Source organism: Piliocolobus tephrosceles, chromosome 2 (assembly GCF_002776525.5).
Source record: "Piliocolobus tephrosceles isolate RC106 chromosome 2, ASM277652v3, whole genome shotgun sequence".
Lineage (NCBI taxonomy): Eukaryota > Metazoa > Chordata > Mammalia > Primates > Cercopithecidae > Piliocolobus > Piliocolobus tephrosceles.
The window spans coordinates 182630356-182646223 of record NC_045435.1 but is presented as its reverse complement, the minus strand read 5'-3'; the positions used below and the strand labels follow the sequence as shown (position 1 = coordinate 182646223).

General features: G+C 43.6%; 2 protein-coding genes across 3 annotated transcripts in view; one reads left to right on the top strand and one right to left on the bottom strand.

Annotated features, from left to right (window-relative positions):
- Positions 1-605: 605 nt before the first annotated feature.
- LOC116418682 lies at positions 606-6020 on the bottom strand. Its single transcript, XM_031935095.1, has 3 exons — positions 5942-6020; positions 4498-4643; positions 606-998 (listed from the first exon to the last, which is right to left on the bottom strand). Exons 1-3 carry the CDS (start codon positions 6018-6020, stop codon positions 606-608), a joined length of 618 nt encoding a protein of 205 aa, XP_031790955.1.
- RFC4 (replication factor C subunit 4) overlaps positions 4396-15868 on the top strand; it is a 16916-nt gene continuing 5443 nt past the window's right edge. Inside the window, exons 1-4 of one of the 2 annotated variants that reach the window (XM_023214704.2) lie at positions 4396-4663; positions 6375-6517; positions 9407-9485; positions 13396-13475. In XM_023214704.2, coding sequence (XP_023070472.1) covers positions 6387-6517; positions 9407-9485; positions 13396-13475 — 290 coding nt within the window. In that variant the 5' untranslated portion in view covers positions 4396-4663; positions 6375-6386. Of the gene's footprint in view, positions 4799-6374; positions 6518-9406; positions 9486-13395; positions 13476-15868 lie in introns of both variants that reach the window. The other variant, XM_023214703.2, reaches the window with a different exon arrangement.

Sequence of the window (15868 nt, the reverse complement as noted above, 5' to 3'; positions counted from 1 at the left end):
AAGACGGGAGGATCACAAGGTCAGGAGATCGAGATCATCCTGGCTAACATGGTGAAACCCCGTCTCTACTAAAAAATACAAAAAACTAGCCGGGCGCGGTGGCGGGCGCCTGTAGTCCCAGCTGCTCGGGAGGCTGAGGCCGGAGAATGGCGTAAACCCAGGAGGCGGAGCTTGCAGTGAGCTGAGATGGCACCACTGCACTCTAGCCTGGGCGACAGAGCGAGACTCCGTCTCAAAAAAAAAAAAAAAAAAAATTTTAAAAATACCTTATAGTAAGCTTAGAAAATCAGTAATCTGTTTGAACTTTCAAAACATTTTGCTGAGGCAGGAGGATTGCTTGAGCTCAGGAGTTCAACGCTGTAATACGCTATGATTGTATCACTGCACTGGGCAACAGAGTAAGACCCTGTCTCTAAAATATGTGTGTGTGTGTGTGTAGTGTCTACCCAAGCCAGCGATTTTTGCATGTTTCACACAAAGACTTATTTCAGGTTGAAAGGAAAAAATCAACACTCAAATGGAAAACAATTTTAACTTATTTTATATATACACCTATTTGAGTAAGCAAGTATTAAAGGAACTAGGCCACCACACATAAAATGCTGTTACCACGTATTTACATGTGTATATTTGGTCTTCTTTTCTTTCATACATTCAGAAAAAGTTGCTTCAGTCCCTTGCTCACTTGGTTCTGGCATCCTCTCCCACTTCTCCAGCCCATCCTGCTGAGTTCCCTGCATGCCTTGATTAGGGTCCAACCAAGTTTTAACAGCCAGTTCTGTTAATATTGAGTTAGGCAGTATCAGTATGCCCACCAAATTCTCCAATCTTCTGTGTTGCAAAGGGAACAGAGATGAGCCCAAACCATGTAAGTCTGTGGAGGAAAACTCACACATCCCCAGGACAGTGATCATATTCTTTGTCCGCGTTTTCACGTGTCGTCTCAGGGCTACAAAGAAAGCCATGTGTGAGCTCAGCCTCCAGGGGCTCTGCATTGCCTGCAACAGCACAAAAGCCAAACCCTTCAGCCCAATATTTGAGGCCTACCTGCCCCAAGTCTTATTTCCATCCACCCTATCCCTGACTCTCCCAGACTGGGCTCCAGATCATCACTGAATGTGCTCATTTCAAGGCAGCTCTGTGATTTTCAAGGTTCCTGGGCCCACCTTTTACTACCGATGTGACTGGCACGTGTTGCCCAGTTGCTAGGATGGGACAGTGGCCTTGATTTCTGCCAGGACTGGGGCTTTGCCTTGTTTCCCGCCCTCTCTGCTGCCTGCCCCTGCACTCTTCTGGGTGGGGCCTGACCTTTCCCCGCAGTCTCCCTGCACCTCCTGATCACAGGTAGTCATGCCACAGCTGAGGAGCTTGTCCAAACCTCAGTGCCTGCCTCTCTCCTCGGCTTCTCGTACTGCTGTGTCTCACCCATCAGTGACACTCTGCTCTTCCCTGCCCAAGCCCTAGCTGACTCCATACACCCGGTACAATGTCCTCTTCTGCCCGGTTGTCTCCGAGAGGCCCTCTCTCTATACCCCTCATTGGCTCCCAGTGTCCTTCCTCTCACCCATGGCCCTGAAGTCCCTCTATGCTTTGCCCAGTGATAGGATTATTATGCTTAACGATTCCCAAGGTTAATAGGTATTATACAGTGGTGTAAGAATGAACTGAGGTGATGATATTTATGCGTTAGAGCTTTGTAAAGTGCTAGACAGATGTGAGGTACTGCTATTCCCAGTATTTCTGATCTTGGAATCTCGGACACAGCCCTCCCACCATTGCCTACATACCCCTGAGTCTGCATTCTGCTCCTAGAGTCTCATCCCCTTTTAGGCACTGGCTCCTGCTCGCTCACCATCCACTGTGGATCCCGGCTGAATTCGTAGAGCCCTCGCTGTTTGCATCACTCACCATGACATATCATCAGACCCTGCTAGTGCACCAGGCACAGGAGACTCAGCTCTGCTGTCAACAAGTTGTATGAAGTTGACTCCCTGTCTGCACTTCTGTAAAAGAAGGGGACTGGGACAATACCTCTGGGCCTTTTAGTTACAATGATTTATGTACAGTAGCCCCCTCTTATCCGCAGTTCACTTTCTGCAGTTTTAATTACCCTCAGTGAACCGCAGTTCAAAAATATTAAGTGGGGCTGGGCACAGTGGCTCATGCCTGTAATTCCAGCAATCTGGGAGGCTGAAGCGGGTGGATCATCTGAGGTCAGGAGCTCGAGACCAGCCTGGTCAACATGGTGAAACCTCGTCTCTACTAAAAATACAAAAATTAGCCTGGTGTGGTAGTACACACCTGTAATTCCAGCTTCTAGGGAGGCTGAGGCAGGAGAATTTCTTGAAACCAGGAGGTAGAGGTTGCAGTGAGCCAAGATCGCGCCATTGCGCTCCAGCCTGGGCAACAGAGCGAAACTCCATCTCAAAACAAACAAACAAAAAATATTAACTGGACAGTACAGTACAGTAAGATATTTTGAGAGAGAGGCCACATTAACAGAACTTTTATTACAGGATGTTGTTATGATTGTTCTGTTTTATTGTTGTTGTTAATCTGTTACTGTGCCTAATTTCTAAATTACACTTTATCAGAGGTATGTATGTATAGGAAACAACATAGCATATGCAGTGTTCAGTACTAGCCATGGTTTCAGCATCCACTGAGGGTCTTGGAACACATCCCCTACAGATAATGGGGGAGTACCATGTATCGATTTTTATTTTCCTCTTCATCTAAACGTCATGCTTTTGATTTCTACCCACAACCTAGAGCACAATGCCAGGCTCACATGGGACCCTGTAAATGAGGTTCTGTGTTGGTAACTGAATAGTGGATCTGTGCAACTGATACAGTTTGGATATTTGTCCCTGCCCACATCTTACGTTGAAATGTAATCCCCAGCTTCGGAGGTGGGGCCAGGCCAGAAGTGTCTGGGTCATGGGGGCAGATTCCTCCTGGCTGTCCTCACAATAGTGAGTGAGTTCTCATAAAATCTAGTTGTGTGGCACCTCCCCCCACAACCCAACCCCCTTGCTGCTGCTTTCACCACGTGAGATGCCAGCTCTCCCTTTGCCTTCTGCCATGAGTAAAAGCTCCCTGAGGCTTCCCCAGAAGTGAAACAAATCCTGGTGCCATGCTTCCTGTATAATCTGCAGAACTGTGAGCCAGTTCACCTCTTTTCTTTATAAATTACTCCATCTCAGCTATTTCTTTATGGCAATGGAAGCATATCGCCTACTGATATGGTAAGGTGATTTTTCAACACACCAACTGATATGGTAAGGTGATTTTTCCACTTGCCTACACCTAATTTATATTTTCATTTTCTATCTCATAACAACCGAATTGTTTTCTGGGAGAAATTTAGTTAGAATATTGAATAGTGTTGTGAAAGGCCACTCTCTTAGTCCATTTTGTGCTGCTATAAGAGAACACTTCACACTGGGTGATTTATAATGAACATAAATGTATTGGTTCACAGTTCTGGAGGCTGGAAAGTTCAGGGTCAAGGAACGAATCCAATCTCCCGGGAACAAGAACTCACTACCTTGAGAATGACAAGTTCTCACAGCCCCCTACTTCCTCTGCATAACCACACATCACATTGTCTGTCACTTTCCTAGTCTGTAAAGCTACTTGAGGGCATCTTCTAGCGTTTTCCCTGCTGTATCTGCAGGCATCTAGCACAGTGCGTGGACATTCGGTAAGCATTTGTTACAAGATAAATGAAAGAAACGTGCAGTTAACAATGGATATCATGCTGAGTGTGTGCCAAACAAAACAGTCATTTGAAGAAGACCCGGATCAACCTTATGGGTTAGTAATTAGTAAAGGCCTGTAGAGAAGGTGGCCTTTGAGAAAGGTCAGGTTTCAATAGGATTAAGAAGCATTTCAGACTAAACCAAGTACTTGGAAGAGATAAAAGCAGTGGTGTCAGTCACCTGCTTAGAAGCCACAGTGCATGAATCTTGGTGGGGCTAAACATGATTATCGATCTTTTAACTTTTATTGAACGCCTGCACTTCCAGATTTCTAAGTGGGGCTCAGGAATTATAATAGATGTCCACAGCTGCATGGTCTTCCCTCTCCACAACAGGCAGACACTATTAGAAGTAAAAGCCACGGGACTTTTACTCAAGAGGGCAAGGCAAGGCATCTTCAGATGTCTCTGCCCTTAAAGCACACGCGTTCTGCTCTGCGACGAAGCAGGACAAGGACAGGGACCTGCACGTCCGGAGGCCCGGACCTACGAAGATAGCGGGCTCGGGACTTTCGGTGGACCCTCAGGGCTCCAGAGGCCCGCGCGCCGCTGCCCCGCCCTCATTGCTGAGCCTGCCAGGTAAGCGGCGCCAGCGCCGTGCCCGCGCGACCTCTACTCCTTCGGGGAGGGTGGCGCTCACGTCTCAAGGGGGAGCAGTGCACCGGGACAGGGAGACCTCCTAGGCCATGCCTGTTCCAGTCCAGTTCTCCCTGAAAGTCCGGCTGGCTTATTACCTGCTTAAATAAAACCATATGCGTGCAAAGTCTCCCCGCTGGCAGCGCGCCCCAGGACCGGAAGTGACGCGTTACGTGCCCGCGTATTCCTACCGGCGTATTCCCGTCCTGCTTTTCGCTCGCCGTTCCGTGGCGGGAACTGAGGCCTGTGGGGATAGCGGTGATCGTAAGTCTCCTGGGCCCGTTATTCTCAGATTAGGGAACGGAACTAAAACTTTGAGACCATCTTGTCCGTTTTGAATCGCGGAAACCTCAGGAACTAGCCGGCGGCGGTGACCTGCACGAGAAGCCAGGCTGACTGGTAACCGGCTGGAGGAATTGCAAGCCCCCTTCGCCTTCCCCACTCCTGCCCTTGATGCCCCTGTGAGGTCTTCCACTTCCTTCGGGGCCCCAGCCTAGCCGCCCTTTCATGCCCTGGCCGCGCCCTTTGGTGAAAGGGTGGTTCCGGACAGCATCCTGCAGACCCTGGCTTTGGGCTGTATTAGTGTTTAACAGCCCGAGGCAGGGATGGACTAATCCAATAGCGTTATAAAAACCTTGGCTGCCGATAGATATTAACAATTTATTTTATTTTATTGAGCATATCCCCATATGCCAAGCAAGGAACTATGTATTTGCATACATTCTTTTATTTAACTCAGTTGTCCTATGGAATGGGCCTTAGCTCCTTTAACAGAAAAGGAAACCGGGTGTCATAGATGGTAATTCATTCACCAAATATTATGGGGCATCTACCATGTACCAGGCACTGTTCTCGGCACCAGGGCTTGTAGCAATGAAAAAAAATAGAATTAACTGGAGATTTTTCAGGCAAGCTAATGATGCTTTTTATCCCTGAAAACACCCTGGAAGAATGTTTACCTGCATGTTAGAAATAGTTACCTTCTGGGTGGGATTTTCTATTACTTTTTAAAATCCCTCATGCTTTTCTGCATTGTTTTGATTTCTTCAAGTGAGTGTGTTATGAGAAAAACAGCTGTTTCTATTTTAACAACAGAGTCCCCCACCTTCCTTTCCCCACAGAAAGTCTCTGAAGGTAGGTAGGCATTGACTCTGCCATTAAAATAGGTCCCTGGCCAGGCGCGATGGCTCACACCTGTAATCCCAGCACTTTGGGAGGCCGGGGCAAGAGGATTACTTGAGCCCAGGAGTTCCAGACCAGCCTGGGCAACATGGTGAAACCCTGTCTCTACTAAAAATTAAAAAAATTAGCTGGGGATGGTGGCGCACACCTGTTGTCCTAGCTACTGGGGAGGCTGAAGTGGGAAGATCACAGGAGCCTGGGATGTCGAGGCTGCAGTGAGCCATGATTGTGACACTGCACTCCATCCTAGGCAAAACAGTGAGACCCTGTCTCAAAAAAAACAACAACCAAAAAAGGTCTTTGAGTGAGTTCTGACAAGGAAAGGAGTGAAGGTTCTCATTTGTGGTGCAAGCACAGCACCTTTAATTGCTGAAGAGTCCATTTCAGGGTCTGAGCTAAAGCTAGGCCCATGACTGTGAAAGAAACCATGGAGGCCCATGTGGTTTGGTCATGAGGGACATCATATTTATCAATGCATTTGGAACTCATTAAACATTTTTGTGACATATGATCTTTGTTCTATAACTCCTGCACTATAAATAGATTCTAAGTTCCTTAGGGACTTTGACCACTTTTCTGTCCTCGTAGCCCTCAGTACAGTGCATTCAGAGTGTTCTAGGTCATGAGGTGATGTCCTTTATTATGTAACACCTTTGCACAAGGCTAAGTGTGTTTTCAGGCTGTACTTTCTCATAACGGTTCTCCCCCCACCCCACTTTCCTATGGTGCTGATTCTCAAAATGGTTTTGATAAAGCTTTTTTTTTTTTTTTTTTCTGTCTTGCACCTGACCAGGGTGAAGTAACCATGCAGGCATTTCTCAAAGGCACATCCATCAGTACTAAATCCCTGCTGGCCAAGGACCGAGGAGTAGCTGCCACTGCGGGAAGTAGTGGAGAGAACAAGAAAGCCAAACCCGTTCCCTGGGTGGAAAAATAGTAAGAACACTTGTGTCTTTGTTAAAATAATTAATAATTATCTCTCTAACCAGTTCTGATCACTTTTTTTTTAAACTTATGGAGGAATACTGTGTTCTGTTTAGAAGTTGGCTTTGAAAAAATCACCCGGTTATATAAGTCATAGAACCCTGGAACTGAAGTTACTTGAGAATAATCTAGTTTAATTTCCTTATTTTGTAGATAAACTGAGATCTCTACAAGCAGAGGCTTCCATTGTAGGGACTGGGATACAAAAGTGAAGAAAACAAGTTTCAGTAAAACTGGCTATAAATACTTGGTCAGGAGTTCTACTTTTTTTTTTTTTTGAGTTGGAGTCTCACTCTGTCACTCAGGCTGGAGTGCAATGGCACAATCTCTGGCTCAATGTAACCTCTGCCTCCCAGGTTCAAGCAGTTCTCCTGCCTCAGCCTCCTGAGTAGCTGGGATTACAGGCACCCACCACCATACCCGGCTATTTTTGTATTTTTAGTGGAGACAGGTTTTCACCATATTGGCCAGGCTGGTCTCAAACTCCTGACCTCATGATCCACCCGCCTCAGCCTCCCAAAGTGCCGGGATTACAGGCTTGAGCCACCGTGCCCAGCCAGGAGTTCTACTTAAATCCAAATAGGTAATCTGTTCCCCGTTTTCATTACAATAGGTGGAGATTATTACTATTATTACTATTTTTGAGATGGAGTCTCACTCTTGCCCAGGCTGGAGTGCAGTGGCATGATCTCGACTCAATGCAACCTCTGCCTCCTGGGTTCAGGCGATTATCCTGCCTCAGCCTCCCGAGTAGCTGGGATTACAGGTGCCCACCACCACACCTGGCTAATTTTTGTATTTTTAGTAGAGAGGGGGTTTCAGCCAGCCCTGGAAATTCAGTTTTGGTTAGCTCATACATTTTTGTCTAAACAACACTTGAATTGGCATTTAAATTGTCAGTCACCACCCAGGTGGCTTACGCCTGTAATCCTGTAATCCCAGCAATTTGGGAGGCCAAGGTGGGAGGATCACTTGAGGCTAGGAGTTCCAGACCAGCCTGGCCAACATGGTGAAACCCCCTCTCTACTAAAAAAAAAAAAACAACAAAAATTAGCCAGGTGTGTTGGCGGGCACCTGTAATCCCAGCTACCTAGGAGGCTGAGGCACGAGAATCACTTGAACCTGGGAGGCAGAAATTGCAGTGAGCTGAGATCATGCCACTGCATTCCAGCCTGGGTGACAGAGCAAGACTCTGTCTCAAATAAATAAATAATGTCAGTCATCTAAGTGATACTACCACAAGTAATTGTAACTATTGGTTGAATGTAGCCTTAGTAATTACCAAAGTTTACAGATTATTTACAGGCCGAGTAAGGCCCTCATATGTTTTTTGTGTTTTTGTTTTTTTGGTTTTTTTTCCTTGAGACTGATTCTCGCTTTGTCACCCAGGCTGGAGTGCAGTGGCATGATCTCAGCTCACTGCAACCTCTGCCTCCCGGGTTCAAGTGATTCTCCTGCCTCAGCCTCCTGAGTGGCTGGGATTACAGACATGCGCCACCACACTGAGCTAATTTTTGTATTTTTAGTAGAGATGAGGTTTTACCATGTTGGCCAGGCTGGTCTTCAACTCCTGACTTAAGGTGATCTGCCTGCCTTGGCCTCCCAAAGTGCTGAGATTACAGGCGTGAGCTAAGTATGCATCCAACTAATATTAATGCTTTCTAAGCAGGTGTTCACTTTAATTTTTTTTTTTTTTTTTTTTTTGAGATGAAGTTTCGCTCTTGTTGCCCAGGTTGGAGTGCAGTGATACGATCTCGGCCCACTGCAACCTCTGCGTCTGGGGTTCAAGTGATTCTCCTGCCTCAGCCTCCTGAGTAACTGGGATTACAGGCCATGCGCCACCCTGCCCAGCTAATTTTGTGTTTTTAGTAGAGACTGGGTTTCTCCATGTTGGTCAGTCTGATCTCGAACTCCTGACCTCAGGTGATCCACCTGCTTCAGCCTCACTAAATGTTGATATTACAAGTGTGAGCCACCACACCCAGCCCCATTTTAATTTCTTTCTTTTTTTTTTTTTGAGAGGGAGTCTCTCTCTGTCACCCAGGCTGGAGTGCAGTGGCGCAGTCTCGGCTCACTGCAAGCTCCGCCTCCTGGGTTCACATCATTTTCCTGCCTCAGCCTCCTGAGTAGCTGGAACTACAGGTGCCTGCCACCACGCCAGGCTAATTTTTTTTTTTTTTTTGAGACAGAATCTTGCTGTGTCACCCAGGCTGGAGTGCAGTGGCGCGATCTCAGCTCACTGCAAGCTCTGGTTCCTGTGTTCACACCATTCTCCTGCCTCAGCCTCCCAAGTGGCTGGGACAACAGGCACCTGCCACCACGCCTGGCTAATTTTTTGTATTTTTTAGTAGAGACGAAGTTTCTCCATGTTAGCCAGGATGGTCTCGATCTCCTGACCTCGTGATCCACTCGCCTCGGCCTCCCAAAGTGCTGGGATTACAGGCGTGAGCCGCCGTGCCCGGCCTGGCCCAGCTAATTTTTTATATTTTTAGTAGAGATGGGGTTTCACCGTGTTAGCCAGGATGGTCTCGATCCCCCACTTTAATTTCTAATTAGTGTTTGTAGTGTATAAAATAAAATCCTTTTGCTTAATTTTTGTGGATATAACAGAGTCAAGCAATGCAGATAGGAAGTAAAACATTATTTCACTCTTTCAGGATGTGTTTGCTTATGGTAAAAACAAATGGGGTTTCCACCTATTTCCAATTATGAAAAGGTTTCTCATTTCATTGCTGATGTTTGAGAATTGTCATTAGTATTTTAGTAGAAGGAACACTTGAGAGTTTTCTGTGGTTACTATAATATACTAAATAACCTCTTTCCTCCTCCCCACCCTGCAAGTCGCCCAAAATGTGTGGATGAAGTTGCTTTCCAGGAAGAAGTTGTTGCAGTGCTGAAAAAATCTTTAGAAGGAGCAGATGTGAGTTGCAAATGGTGTTTAATGTCACTGGGATATTTAAGACTTAATTTATTCACCCTCTTTCTTCCTTTGTAACTTCAAGCCTTCATTAAATATCATGCTCTATGTACAGTAGGTCCTTGATAACTATGATACTTAGTACATATGATAATTAGTACAATGATAATTAGTTCAAATATTTATTGAGCATCTCCGATTTAATCTTACATAGCAGTGTTACACAGTATTCAAGTAAAAGTCATAGTAATTAAGACAGGCTATGAAACATAGACATAGAACAAGACATAAAACGTAGAACAAGATGAACTATGCCCCTTTTTCATGGGTTTTTATTGGTAAGAGGGAATAAACAAGTAAACCAATAAATAATTCTAGGTAGTAATATGTGCTATAAAGAAGAGCCAGAGATACCTCTAAAGTATAATTGCTTACTAACTTTAGGATTTGGATTGACCTGTACTACAAAAAAAACCAGAGCTTTGAATTCTGCTTACAGCACTCTCTTCTGCTGTGATATGGGGGATAAAATATCCATGAATGATTTGCATTGTAAATTATTCTGAGATAAGATAAACCCATGTGGAGAATTAGCAACTTAAAGTTGTGTTACCATGAATGCCCAAAGTGCTTCAACAGCTCAGTAAAGTGGTGAAGTGGGATGTAGTTTTTGCTTTAGTTTCAAGATTTGCTTCCTTCCTCTCAATCTGGCTGCTTTTAATTAGAGGTTCTTTTGGGTTATGCTGCTGTCATTCTCTTGCTGAAATTATATTACTACAATACACATTTTGAAAGAAGTTAAATTTATAAAACTATTTAGAATCTTTTTCTTTACCAGTATGTGTTTTGATTTGATTCGTATACTCATACCTTTTTGGCCGGGCACAGTGGCTCACACCTATAATTCCAGCGCTTTGGGAGGCTGAGATGGGAAGATCACTTGAGGTCAGGAGTTCGAGACCAGCCTGGCCAACATGGTGAAACCCCATCTCTACCAAAAATTATAAAAACTAGCCAGGCGTGGTGGTACACACCTGTAGTCCCAGCTACTCAGGAGGCTAAAGCGGGAGAATCACTTGAAACTGGGAGGCGGAGGTTGCAGTGAGCCAAGATCGTGCCACTGTACTCCAGTCTGAGTGACAGAGTGAGACTCTGGTCTCAAAAATAAATAAATAAATAATAAAAAATAAATAACACAAATACTCTTATACCTTTTAATTCTATAATAGTATGCCATTTTATTTTTTGATATATTCTGCTTGTATATCTTGATAACAGTATATACCATTTTAATTGCAGTTGCGTAGTAATTCTTAATTACTAGTATCTTCAGCAAATGTAGTGAGATTAAGATCCAGTTCTTTTTTTTTTTTTTTTTTTTTCAATTGAGACAGAGTCTTGATCTGTCACCCAGGCTGGAGTGCAGTGGTGTAGTATCAACTCACTGCAACCTCTGTTCCCAGGCTCAAGTGATCCTCCCACCTCAGTCTCCTGAGTAGCTGGGACTATAGGCATGCACCACCACACACAGCTCATTTTTGTATTTTTAATAGAGACAGTGTTTAGCCATGTCAAGTGACCTGCCCACTTTGGCCTCCTAAAATGCTGGGATTACAGGTGTGAGTCATCCTGTCCAGCCTAAGATCTAGTTCTTGACTTTATGCCATGTAATTTATGAGGCTGAAGTAAGAACTTCAGTTTAATATTTTGTACATCTTTTCAGACTAACTTTTGTAAAGAGGTGAAATAGTTTTTTTAATTCAAAAGAGTAAAGGAAAACAATTCATTCAATTTACTTTGAAAGGTTTTACTGTAGTCCCAGCTACTCGGGAGGCTGAGGCAGGAGAATGGCGTGAACCCGGGACACGGAGCTTACAGTGAGCCGAGATGGTGCCGCTGCACTCCAGCCTGGGCGACAGAGCAAGACTCGTCTCAAAAAAAAAAAAAAGAAAGAAAAGAAAAAGAAAGGTTTTAAAGAATTATAAGAAGATAATTTTTTCAGAAATTGATTTTCTTTCTTTTTTTTTTTTTTTTGAGACGGAGTATCGCTCTGTCGCTGAGGCTGGAGTGCAGTGGCCGGATCTCAGCTCACTGCAAGCTCCGCCTTTCGGGTTCCCGCCATTCTCCTGCCTCAGCCTCCCGAGTAGCTGGGACTACAGGCACCCGCCACCTCGCCCGGCTAGTTTTTTGTATTTTTTAGTAGAGACGGGGTTTCACCGGGTTAGCCAGGATGGTCTCGATCTCCTGACCTCGTGATCCGCCCGTCTCGGCCTCCCAAAGTGCTGTGATTTTCTTTTAAGAACTGGTATTCCACATACAGTTCTTGAATGTACTATATATATTAGACTAGTGTATAATGTAAGGTTTAATAAGTTTACCGTGTTTCAAAGAATTTAAATTATTGTATCTGATAGTTAACCTGGGTGAATCATTACATTGGTAAGGGATGCACAGATCAAAATAATAGTTGTAGACCTCAATTACTAAGAAGCCTAGGAGGTTTTTAAGTTATGAATCTCATAGTTTGTACTACAAGCTATATGTTATGAATGTAACAGTAATAGTCTTCTAATTAACATATTTGTCTATGTATTGGTTTATTCATTCATTTGGCCAACATTGACTACTGTAGTAGATGCTAGGATACAGATGTGAATAGAACAAATAAGTTTCTTGGTTTTTTAATGAAGTAGGCAGGCATTTTACAATTAAGCCCCACAGTTAAATAACAATAAACCAACGCAAAATGCAACAAAGACTAATGAGATAATAGGAGAGACCTACTTTAGACTGAATGGTTTCTGATTTGTAATGCATTAGGAGTTGGCCAGGCAGAAAGAAGAGGATCAGACTCCAGGTCATGGGAACAACATATGTTAGGGCCAGAAAGTGCCAAGCTGTTAGAGGCCATTGTAAGCTGGAGCCTGGAAGGTGAAGGGGGTGGTAGGCAGATCATGGAAGTCCTTTAGGCCATGGTAAAAAGCTGAGGGTTTTTTTGTTTGTTTTTGTTTTTCTAAGTGGAATACTTTTAAGTAGCAAGCAGAGTGGTATCTAATTTAGGTGGAGAATGAATGGACAGGAAGAGGGAGGGTTAGGCAAGAGTGGAAACAAACTCTAATGCCTAGTTTCCTGTGTACAGTGATTTCCTTACGTGAAAGGACATACTGAAGAATGTACAGTTTCATAGCAGAGCTCATTAGAATTTAGTTGACTTACTGATTTTCACCTTAGATCAATCGACTGCTTGATAGGAGCCAAACTAGCTAGATATAAGATATAAAAGAAGGTAGCTAGTTATTTAATCTTATCCTTTCCTCTTCTAATGAATTGTCCCTGATACATGCAAGCATCCTTACAGAGTACATAATCGTGATGTGGGACAGTGCCTAGCGCTTAATGTATGTCTAGTTTTGTATTTTTTGTTAATATTTCTGTTCTTGGTACTTCTGCTCATTCAAAGCCCTAATTATGTCTTTTTTAGTCCTTTTTCCTCAGTTTTGGCCAAATCCCATTACTCTTTTGGTCTGCTTCCCCTTTGAAGCCACTGACATTTTGTATAATATAAAATCTTACCTAATCTTGAGCATAGAGGTGGGATAGGAAACTGAGATTCCCTTTAGAAATAAAAGGTTTCTCATTCCAGCTTTGAAAATGTATAGAGCACAAGCATAAATACTGGTTCAGCTTAAGAGATTAAAAAGACACTTGGGGAAAAAAGTGGTAGTATATGAAAAAGCAGGATTTAGATCTGTGAGTACTATGATGTCAGTTATATTAAGAAATCTTTAAACTTAGAAGTTACGTGCCCTATTAGAGAAGTCGTTGCACTGTTCCACAGACAGTTTTTTCAATCTTCCTTTTCATCTATTTGTGCCAGAATACCATTTATTAAAAATAAATTTAATTTCTACAGCTTCCTAATCTCTTGTTTTATGGACCACCTGGAACTGGAAAAACATCCACTATTTTGGCAGCAGCTAGAGAACTCTTTGGGTATGTTGAAATCAGTCTGTTTTTCTTTTTTAAAAGATTTGACACCAAAATTCTCTGATACTGCTTTTTTTTCCTCTAAAAATTTGCACTTTGTTTTCTGTAGGACAGTTTTCTTTCTATTTCTGATTTTTAAAAATCCCATGAGCCCATTTTGTTCCTCCCTCGCTCCCCTGAAGAAACCAGCTTGCCTGCATCTTTTTTTTTTTTTTTTTTTTTTTGAGACGGAGTCTTGCTTTGTCGCCCGGGCTGGAGTGCTGTGGCCGGATCTCAGCTCACTGCAAGCTCCGCCTCCCGGGTTTACGCCATTCTCCTGCCTCAGCCTCCCGAGTAGCTGGGACTGCAGGCACCCGCCACCTCGCCCGGCTAGTTTTTTGTATTTTTAGTAGAGACGGGGTTTCACCGTGTTAGCCAGGATGGTCTCGATCTCCTGACCTCGTGATCCGCCCGTCTCGGCCTCCCAAAGTGCTGGGATTACAGGCTTGAGCCACCGCGCCCAGCCGCCTGCATCTTTTGTAACCTTCATTCTGAATCTTGTTCACGTGTTTGAATGTACTACAACACTGGGAGCCTATGATTTTTTCCATCACTTTCTTTAAATTTTCCATTATAATTTTGGAGTCCAGAGGGTCCAACTTAATGTCCAATTGTGCTGATAGTTTTATAACCCTCTTAATGATTGTGTTCACATCTGTATGGCTGTATGATAGAATCTGCTGTTTCTGATGGTACTATTTGCACCATCCATTCTTGAGTCCTGCTCTAGACTTCCTAGGCTGTGACTCTGGAGTGGCCAGGCCAGCTCCTTGCCTCAGGTCTGCTGAGCATAAGTGGTAGTTGATGTAGTATGATTCCAGGTACACCAGAAAATCTTCCTGTGAGTCACCTTCTTAGGTTCCTCTTCCTAGATTGACCATCTTGGCTTAACCAGCCATTCTAGAGGAGCCCTTCACCTAGAGTTAAAAGATGTGTAGTGGGCTGGGTCTGATATACATGAAACATGCACCAACATAACAAAGGCTGTCTTGAGTTTTTCCAGAATTAATATTAGACATACAACTGATAGAAATATCTGAAATCCTACATATGAAAATAGGCCAGGAGCAGTGGCTCACATCTGTAATCCCAGCACTTTGGGAGGCCAGGGCGGGCAAATCACCTGGGGTGAGGAGTTCGAATCCAGCCTGGCCAACGTGGTGAAACCCCATCTCTACTAAAAATACAAAAATTTGCCAGGCATGGTGGCATGCGCCTGTAGTCCCAGCTACTCGGGAGGCTGAGGCAGGAGAATCGCTTGAACCTGGGAGGTGGAGGTTGCAGTGAGCCGAGATCACGCCACTGCACTCCAGCCTGGGTGACAGAGTGAGACTCGGTCTCAAAAAAAAAAAAAAAGATGCCACTGAAATCACCAAATGTGTAAGGATTATTAGTTATGTCAAAATGTAAAGGACAAACGGAGAAGCTGCTATGTGCCTAATATTTTATTTGACAGCAACTTTTGATGCTCAGTAAAATTATAAAAGAACTTTTTAAATTATTCTACAACTCAATCAGATAGAACCAATCTGAATCAGCCTTAACAGTTGTTTATTATTAGTTAGAGTAGGTCAGTCCAGATTATACAACTTTTTCTATATTCTTGTAAAATAATGTTTGTCTTTAAAGAACTTACTTTAACAGTGAATTTCATAGTTAATATTGTGGTTTTAAAATAGAAAATAGATGCATGTAAATGTTTATGTCCATAAGCATGCTTAGGATACCATGCTGATTAGGAAAAATAGAGATAAAACTAAATCACAACTCTTGTTTTTTATTTAAAAATGTGTGTGTGTGTGTGTGTTTAAAAGACTAGAGGGAAGTTTCAAAACAGTGCTTTGACAGTGTGCCCTTTTTTTTTCTTTTGATTTTTCTGATTTCTCTACAGTAAGCATATATTACTTTTAGTAATTTTTATTAAAACTCACTTTAAAAACCTGCTCATGTTTTAATCCGTTAATTTTCCTTAATCTAGTAAGTTTCCTTATAGCAAACTACCCTATGGAATTTATTTATTTGTTTGTTTGTTTATTTACTTATTTTTGAGACGGTGTCTTGCTCTGTTGCCCAGGCTGGAGTGCAGTGGTGCGATCTTGGCTCACTGCAATCTCTGCATCCCGCATTCAAGTGATTCTCCTGCCTCAACCTCCTGAGTAGCTGGGACTGCAGGCGCCTGTCACCATGCCCAGCTAATTTTTGTATTTTTAGTAGAAACAGGGTTTCACCATGTTGGTCAGGCTGGTCTCAAACTCCTGACCTCATGATCCACCTGCTTCGGCCTCCCAAAGTGCTGGGATTACAGGCATGAGCCACTACACCCATCCGGAAATAATTTAAAATGTGCTATATTCTAACAT

Coding starts and splice junctions, on each gene's coding strand:
- LOC116418682 (XM_031935095.1), bottom strand. CDS start 6,020: ATGGGCCTCCATGGTTTCTTTCACAGTCATGGGCCTAGCTTTAGCTCA. Junction 4,644..5,941: donor GGACTCTTCAGCAATTAAAG/GTGCTGTGCTTG, acceptor CTATCCCCACAG/GCCTCAGTTCCCGCCACGGA. Junction 999..4,497: donor ATATGGTTTTATTTAAGCAG/GTAATAAGCCAG, acceptor GTGCTGTTGCAG/GCAATGCAGAGCCCCTGGAG.